Source organism: Calliopsis andreniformis, unplaced genomic scaffold (assembly GCF_051401765.1).
Source record: "Calliopsis andreniformis isolate RMS-2024a unplaced genomic scaffold, iyCalAndr_principal scaffold0022, whole genome shotgun sequence".
In the NCBI taxonomy this organism is placed as follows: Eukaryota; Metazoa; Arthropoda; class Insecta; order Hymenoptera; family Andrenidae; genus Calliopsis; species Calliopsis andreniformis.
Genome location: NW_027480432.1, coordinates 7016856 through 7025327, shown reverse-complemented (window position 1 = coordinate 7025327; position 8472 = coordinate 7016856). Strand labels below are relative to the sequence as shown.

At 38.6% G+C, this 8472-nt stretch overlaps 1 protein-coding gene across 1 annotated transcript in view; it reads right to left on the bottom strand.

Annotated features, from left to right (window-relative positions):
- Window positions 1–418: 418 nt before the first annotated feature.
- The window catches only part of LOC143186951 (tyrosine-protein kinase Dnt), a 116896-nt gene continuing 108842 nt past the window's right edge, over window positions 419–8472 (bottom strand). Inside the window, exons 6-9 of the mRNA XM_076390839.1 lie at window positions 5668–5824; window positions 3477–3744; window positions 2674–2860; window positions 419–667 (exon numbers count right to left, since the gene is read on the bottom strand). Coding sequence (XP_076246954.1) covers window positions 419–667; window positions 2674–2860; window positions 3477–3744; window positions 5668–5824 — 861 coding nt within the window. The remainder of the gene's footprint in view (window positions 668–2673; window positions 2861–3476; window positions 3745–5667; window positions 5825–8472) is intronic.

The following is an 8472-nucleotide window of genomic DNA, read 5'->3' as shown; positions in this document are numbered from 1 at the left end:
GGACCGCTGAATCGCGTCAACCCGCGAGATTGCGGCTGGGCTCGATCAACGATCTCTTGTTTTGATTCTCCAGCGTCCTCGAAACGGGATTTCGAGAACAATGAGCCCCACCAGCCCGTGGCCAGAGGGCAGGTCGAGTATTGTCGTCGACGAACAATAATCTCAAATGGGCAGTGATTTTCAATTCCGTACGTTTTGATTTCCACTTTCGTTTTGATCGCAGAACTGGCGGTCTGGCGCCTCCAGGAGCATTGTCCTCGTTGTGTCTCTGCTCGCGGGGAGAATCGCTCTGTGAACGAGGATTCAATCGGTGTCTGGATCGCGGTGAAACAGCTCTCGTGCTCGTCGAGCGTGGTATCGGGGTATCGTTGCAGAGTGTTTCGATGAACCTCGCGAAATGTTTGAGGAGCAGTTTTTTTTAGATGAAACCGCCAAGGGCGTCGTGAAAGTCTTGCAGGTAGGCCAGGAGTTGGGGCATCGTGGGTCGATCCCTGGCGAGGCCTAGCCAGCAGACTGCCATCACGGCGAAAAGTTCGTCGGGGCAGGGCCTGGGCTGGGCCAGGCGGTAGCCGTCGCGGAGACAAGCCATCATCTCGAAGGGGTCCACTTCGTTGTAGGGTTGCTGGCCGAGGGTTGCTAGTTCCCAGAGGAACACTCCGAAGGACCACTTAACAGAGGGAGAAATTAAAGTTATTAGTTGTGTAATGTAGGGTGATTGATATTGGAGAGGATGTATAGGGTTATGTGTGAGGGAAAATTCAAGAGGTGATCTTAAATGGTTAGGAGAAGGGAAATCAGGGGTAGGGAAATTGTGTTGGAGTCTTTATTTATTAAGTAGAGGTGTTTAAAGAAAGAATTAAATATACAGAGTGTTTTAGAACTGGTGGTACAAGTAGGAATGTAGTGATTGTATATGGATAAATAAGTCGAAAATATAGTGTGTTTGACAACATGTGTCAGAAAGTTTAGAGGGTGATTCTACTGATTTGGGACTTATTCTACTGATTTTTGGTCTGTGTCTGACTTAAGATCTATTCTACTGATTTCTGCGTCTCTGATTTGGGACTTGTACTACTGATTTTGGTCTGTGTCTGACTTAAAATCTATTCTACTGATTTCTGCGTGTCTGATTTGGGACTTGTTCTACTGATTTTGATCTGTGTCTGACTTAAGATCTATTCTACTTATTTCTGTGTGTCTGATTTGGGACTTGTTCTACTGATTTTGGTCTGTGTCTGATTTAGGACTTATTCTACTGATTTTGGTCTGTGCCTGACTTAAGATCTATTCTACTTATTTCTGTATGTCTGATTTGGGACTTATTCTACTGATTTTGGTCTGTGTCTGATTTAAGACTTATTCTACTGATTTTTCTGTTTCTGTCTTGAAACTTATTCCACTAATTTCTCTGTATTTATTTTGAAACTTATTCTACTGATTTCTCTGTGTCTGTATGGTGTCTTATTCTACTAATTTCCCTAATGCACGTTGACAGTAGAATAAGTCCCACAAGTCATTTTCATCTTATTTTAGCATTTAAAACCACGTCTTAAAATTTCTGAAACTTTTTGTTCAATACTCTGTCTAGAATAACATTTTTGTCTGATATCGCAGTTCGTTTTCGAAAAAATTCTAGCACCATCTCTAAGCAACCTCTATATACACTCCTCAGTATAAAGTTCAATTTTTTTACACATAATAGTTTCGTTTCGTGAATGAAAAGAAATTCGCACTTTACGTTAATACGAAGGAACTACGAAATAGAATATCTGACGTCTACTACTTATAATTGCATAAGCAATTCATTAAGTAGAACTCGATATAGATGTTAATTACTCTATACGTAATCGTTCTAAACCGCGAAACATAAGTAACCACTGACAGGTTGACGTCAGTGGAATAAATAACTTGAAAAGGTCAACCGTATGTCAGATTTGAGTAATTTAAAATTGTACCAATCTAGATCCTGCCTACGCTCTTAAATCAATATTACATTGGTTAATTATGCATTTAATAAAGTCTATATTTGTAACAGGAAAATGAAGTATTTACACGAAAGCTTGTATTTTAGTTGTATCAATTACAATTTCATTATTCTTGATTTTCCTCGTATTTTGACTACTTAAAAACTACTTTAACACAAATTTAACTTATATAGTAGTCAATGTATATCCAACCATAGTGTATACCATAGTATATCTACGACCTACAGTGACTACCTAAATTTTCCTGTACCTATGACTGAAAACTATATTCTTCTAAAAAAGTATTTTGCAAATAAAAGTGAATATTTTCTAAAACACCCTACAGACATTAATAAATATATTTAACACATTTAATAAGAGTACAAGTAGTCAGAAAGACCAATTCAGCTTCTGAGAGTTTCCTGTATCTCCAAACTATAAAGCGTTTATTTTATCGGTTTTCCTATCTCTCACCGAACAGACCTATAATTCTGAATCATCCTGTAGATCTCGTATATCGTCGAACATGGCTTACTAAAACTCAAAGGAACGCGTCCTGTATGAAAATACGATGATCCAGGAAGCAGTTTATTAGGATATACTGTTGTCGTTCTGCCCTGCATTTTATTGGAATCCGATTGCACGTTGTCGCAACCAGATAGTCTAGTGTCAAAATTTTATTGGCATTCGATAGAAATTACGACCGTACCACGTCCGTTGCCGTGCTATACTGATTGTGCTGGAGAGTCTCCAAGGCCATCCAACGAATGGGTCTATTCTCGTTATCGCCAAGACAATGGTAATCCTGGGGGAAGAGATCCCGCGCCAAAGCAGTGTCAGCTAATCGCACGCGAAGGCTGCTTGACTCGATGAGGCAATTTCGGGCGGCGATGTCCCTGGAAACGTGTGATTCGTTACAAGTGCAACCTCTAAATGCATTCATATTCATATTACAGTAGGACCTCGATTATCAGAATTAACACAAAGTTTAAAATTCATGGTTATTTTATTTTTATTTTAGATAGACTATTACTGAGCGATAGTTTGAGGTTTACTTGAGGACTTTGTATAGCTTCAAGTACTAAAAATTTTAAATGATAAGGATCGAGAAAAATCCAGTTCAGATAATGGACTGTATTCAAATTTACGAATAAAATTTACTGTTTTCACTGGATTCTTTCACTGTATACAGGATACTCCATTTAAATCGAGCCATTTGAGTATCTCAGAAAAAGAAACACAATAATTTGACAAGATTTTTCAAAGATCAGTTTACTATTTCAAAGACTCAATTTATCTTGATTTTATCAGATTCTGAATAAAAACGGTAATAATTTTAAAGCAGAGAATCTGTGACACTGGGATCAGTGACGAGCTTATATCGGGTAACTACAGTATCCGCGATCCCCTGTGTCGAATACGATTATGCAACGATATGGTTCCTTTCTATAGGAAGCAGTCCAATTAAGAGGCCCAATCAAGGCTACCAAATAGAGAGATAAAGACAATCACCTGTGTAGGAGACCCCGTCCGTGCATGAATGCCCCTGCTCTGGCAACCTGCGCGCCAACGTGCACGAGGTCCCTGGTTACAGGATGATGGTTCCCGTCGGTAAGGTATAACTTTAAATTCAGCTCGCCAGGCGTACTCGTGTACGCCAATAACGGGCAAGAACTATCCAGGCAGGCGGCTGTGAGCGAAGCTATGTTTGCATGCACTAATCCCGCCAGCTGCGAGCCCTCCACCACCAGCAAAGAGGCCTGATAAGCTGACGCCACTTCTAGAATTTCAAACCCCTTCGCTTTAGTTCCTCGTGCTTTTCGTTCTTTTAACGCGCTGAGTTCATATTAGATGATATCCCTTCAAATCTGTTTCCTGACTGTGGGACTGTGGGACTTGGGGTAATTGTGGGAAAGAGGCAATTAGTGATATTTTTGACGAGTTACTGTAATTGTTAGTTGTTTTATTTGAGGGAAGGAATAAACCTTGCAGAATTTTATATAGAGTATAGTTAGCGGGGAAGTTGAAATGTAATTTATTTTAATTTTTTCTTGAATTTTTGTGACACCTTTTTCTGTATTAATCACTGAGTTTTTTAGTATTGGGTCTTTTAGGCTACTGTTGGTTGCTTGGAATCAGTTTTTAAATTCATGTAAAGAGAAGTAAATTTGATTTGATTTAAGGAAAATATAGATTAGCTTTTAGAGACACAATTTTCAGTAATACTACTTGCTAGTAGTGGCTAGTAATACTAATTTCTTTCTTCTAGTTTTCGCAGTCCAAGTCGACTGTTTTATCAATACAGAAGTTTTATTGTAATTTTCTGAATGAATTTGATCATTTTTCTAAGCAAAAATGTTTAAAAAGTAGATACAATAACTTGGTGTTTAAGTTTGAGAAGTTTCATAAATTTTATAGCATAGTTATCTGGATTTTGCAATACCCTGGTGATATTTTTGGTGACTTGAGAATAATATATAAATCATTATAGTTTACATATAAGCATAATATACATATTTACGTACATATATAAAGTACATGGGACGATAAATCTATAGTCTATACTTAGAATTAGTTTGTGACTCCTGACAGTATTTTCTGCATTTCGTATTTATTCAATTTTGAAATGTACTTCTCTCTTCAATTTATCAGGAATCAACAGTAGATAGAAGATATTTCTACTTTACCAAGCGTTGTTAGTCTAGGACCCTTTATGTTCCTAACTATAATTTTAAATATTAAGATAGAAGAATAATTTCGAAATTGTTGAGGATCTGTTCTGTACATACTGTCACAAAGTCAAGAAAAATGAAGATCACTTGAATGGCTAACTTTATCTCATGAAAGTGAGTTTCAATGAAAAAAGAAAGATTTTTCTCATAAGATAGTAAAATGAAGAACTAAAGGGTAAAGAATTGAAGCGAAAAATCTACTTTAAAAATTGCAAAGTTTATTCCAGCCTTAGACTTAGACTATGGTTACAGTGGACATTAGTTCACACGAATTGAGTTCCATGCAACACATAAATGCATATTCAGATCACATCTATACCAGAATTGAATTCTTTTTCAATTTAAATTGTTTTTAAAGTTACTATTTTTTTTACTGTATCAAGTGAATCAACTAGAACTTAGAGTTATCACTTTGAATATCTCTGGAATCATTAAAATTAGATAGGAGTATTTCCAAAGATAATTGAAAGATTATTTAGAACGAAAAGAGCCACTGTACGATCACATCAATTTTTTGGTAAGAAAAGTCACTTCGTCCACACTTGGATAGTACATTCAAGTGCAGAAGATGAGGAAATATTCAAGATCATATTTATCATATAAATGCTTGCAATGTAACTCTCTTGGTTCCCCAAACTATTGTCTCTAACAAAGATCTCCCTATCTCCAACGCAATATCAGTGACCTAACGTTCACCAGCACCACAGACAACAGACTCTCACCTAAAGTTCCCTCAATCATTCATTAGCCAAAATTTCCCCCAAACAACTGGACTCCAAATAAACGAACTTCCACTCTGCACCTAACATTAAATCATTGAAGTTCGCTACTTCGAAGCTCAATTCACATAGTCCACTATAGCCACGTCCACAGTCCTCCAACACGACCCAGAACTTGCCCGAAAATTCCCTAGCAAGCGCACAGAATCCCCGTGACCACACAGAACTCGAGCAAGTATTAATACAGCGTACCTGTGACCGTCTTTATGATGACTTCCTGCTCGCGGCCCGCCAGCTCCAAGGTGCCTTTGTAGACCCTGCCGAAGGTGCCTTCTTGCACGAGATTGCGACAGTACAGCGCTGACCTCGGTATAGCCAGCGCTCTGGCCTTCTCGCAGGGATCAGTCGACTGCAAATTAACAGACAACACGATATTAATATCACAAAGAGATTCCTAAACAGTTTCCCACCCTCCAGCCCTCTCGATCGTTATTCCTCGTCTGCATAATTCATCGCAGAGAGGAATCCCTACGCGGAGGAACTCATTAAAAAAGCATTTGTCGCCTGTAACAGGACGCGAAGGAGGACCTGTGTCCCTAAAGGACGCAGGAAGAGGAGGAAGGAAGCGAGGGACAGCTTCTCTGGCGTCCTCGTCCTCGTCCCCCTTTGTTTCGCCATGGTCCTCGTCGCTCCTGCTCGACCTAGGAAGCCTCGAGGTCAGGGGCCAGCGGGGACGGGGGCTGGTGTTATTCATTAATTTCAATTTTCCGCAGTTTTGCCTCCAGCCCCTCCCATCTCATTTGCACGCGTCTACGCGTGCACGAGGCTTGTGCGTGCTCCTGCTCGCGTGAGGACGAGAACCGAGGCAGACGAGCGCTGAAAATCCACGCGAAACGTGTTCATACGACGCGAATTACTGGACACATTGAGTTGCTGGGGACCTGAGGTTAGGGGGGAGGAGCTGAGGTGATGGGAATGGGGTGGCGCGAGGATACTGGGAGGAATGACTGTGGGTCCTTTATGGGCTTGGAGGTGTGGAGGTGTTGGATTGGAGTTAGATGTCTTTGGCCTAATTAGGAGTTAGGAAATAGAGACCGAGGGTAATAGATATTTTCGCAATTTCTATCGTGATGGAGATTTAGAGAAAGTTCATTTTCATGTAGATGGAAGGCAGGGATCACTGAATCTTGAAGGATTTTCTCAGAAAGTGAGACGAGTAAAAGATATGAATTTTGAAGTAAATATTCTGGTTATGGATGACGAACTGATTATAGTAAATTATTAAATTTTTCCACTGGGATAATTATTATTGTGTTTGGTCGCAGTCTAGTAGTATTATTATATCATTCTTCTAGGGTTTTGGTTAATTTTTTAGAAATCATGGCGCATTGCTGTAAATCATTCATCTGAATATTTAATGCACTAAGGACTTTTATTTCTTTTTTCTAAATTCTCTCAAACCACCCCTTCTTCAGACGCTTCTTCGCCATATTCAAAGACACATGTAGAGAAAGTTCAACAATAGGATTCAGATATTTTAATGAGTAATTCTAAAATGCACGTCTGACTTTAGACTTATTGATTTTTGGACTGACTTGTCGTGTCTGACCTGGAATTTATTCTACTGACGTCGCTGTGTCTGACTTGGTGCTTATTCTATTGGTTGTACTATGCCTGAATTGGGATTCATTCTGTTAATATCACTGTCTGATTTGAGACTTAATCTACTGACGTCGCTGTGTCTGACTTGGGACTTATTCCATAGACTTTACTGTTTCATTTGGCTAGTGTACATTGGAAGTAGAATAAGTCCCATGTCAGACACATTTGATTTCGATCTTTAACTCTTTAGTCAGACCTTGAATCTTTCCTCACCTGTAACTAAATACCCTTATATAGCGTGAGTCACAAGTCCTCACTAATTTTGGAATTAATTTCCTCATCTACTATTCAACAATTACAGTATACACGTAAGCTTAGTAAACGTTTGATTTTTAGTTTCCCAGTTTACTGTTCAGTTTATTTTTTCAATCCTCCATCTCTCACATGGATGACTCTAACTCTAGCAATCTCACTTTAAAATATCCTTCTGAAGAACCCACAAATTAAGCTTTCGAATTAAGGGTTAACCGAGGAAGCTAATTTTGTTGCTGGCAGATGTACTACTGATAAGCGAGTGTCTTATCAAGTTTTGTAATCATTAGCGAGACGAGTGTCAACGAATGAATTGTTTGCACCCCGCCGCTAAAAAAGCTCCATTCTCAAGCAGCGTCCTCTCATTCTTTTTGTTTCCTCCATTTTCATTGCCCTCGCTCGTTGGGTTTGTTTTCTGTCCGCTCGCGTTGCTCGTTTCGCTTCTTTCTTGCCTTGTTGCGAGGGGTTACCCTGCTTCTTCCTGCTTTCGACTCTTTTGTTTCGTTTGTTAACGCAAAACGTGACAAGAGGGTTTAAAATTGACCAGGGTTGCGAGCAGTGGACGGAACACCTGTATGAGGTTCGTTAAGTAGAGGAAAGATATAGTTGGACGTACAGGGTGATCCAGAAATGGTTTCCCAATTTTCAAAAGCTGTACTCATTCAATACATAGTAATATAAAAATAACTGACTCTTAAATATTTTTTGCAACTCTGTAAGCTTAGAAAAGTTGGAAAAAAATGGCGTGCTTAAATTTGGTACGTTTTCTTTTTAGTTAAAGAAACAAGAACCTAGAATTTTATATGTAACTAGATTTTTATAAAAAAGTTTGATTGTAATTAATACTCGGTTACTGTTCCATATTTTCACTTAGAATTTGTTATTTCTCGGTAAAAAAGATTTTTAAATCATTACTCGCCACATTTTTCATTAATATGTATCTACTTGAGGTTTTAAACATTCTCTCGAAAAATGTTACTAAACACCAAACCGATTTATTATTCCCATGTACTTTATATTCAATAATATTCATACACCAGGATTTCACATTTCAGAAACCTCAATATTTTTTAATAACTTCATATTGCTGCGTTTGATCGAAAACCTTTTACCAGGGATAACAGCAACAAAAATAGAAGAAGT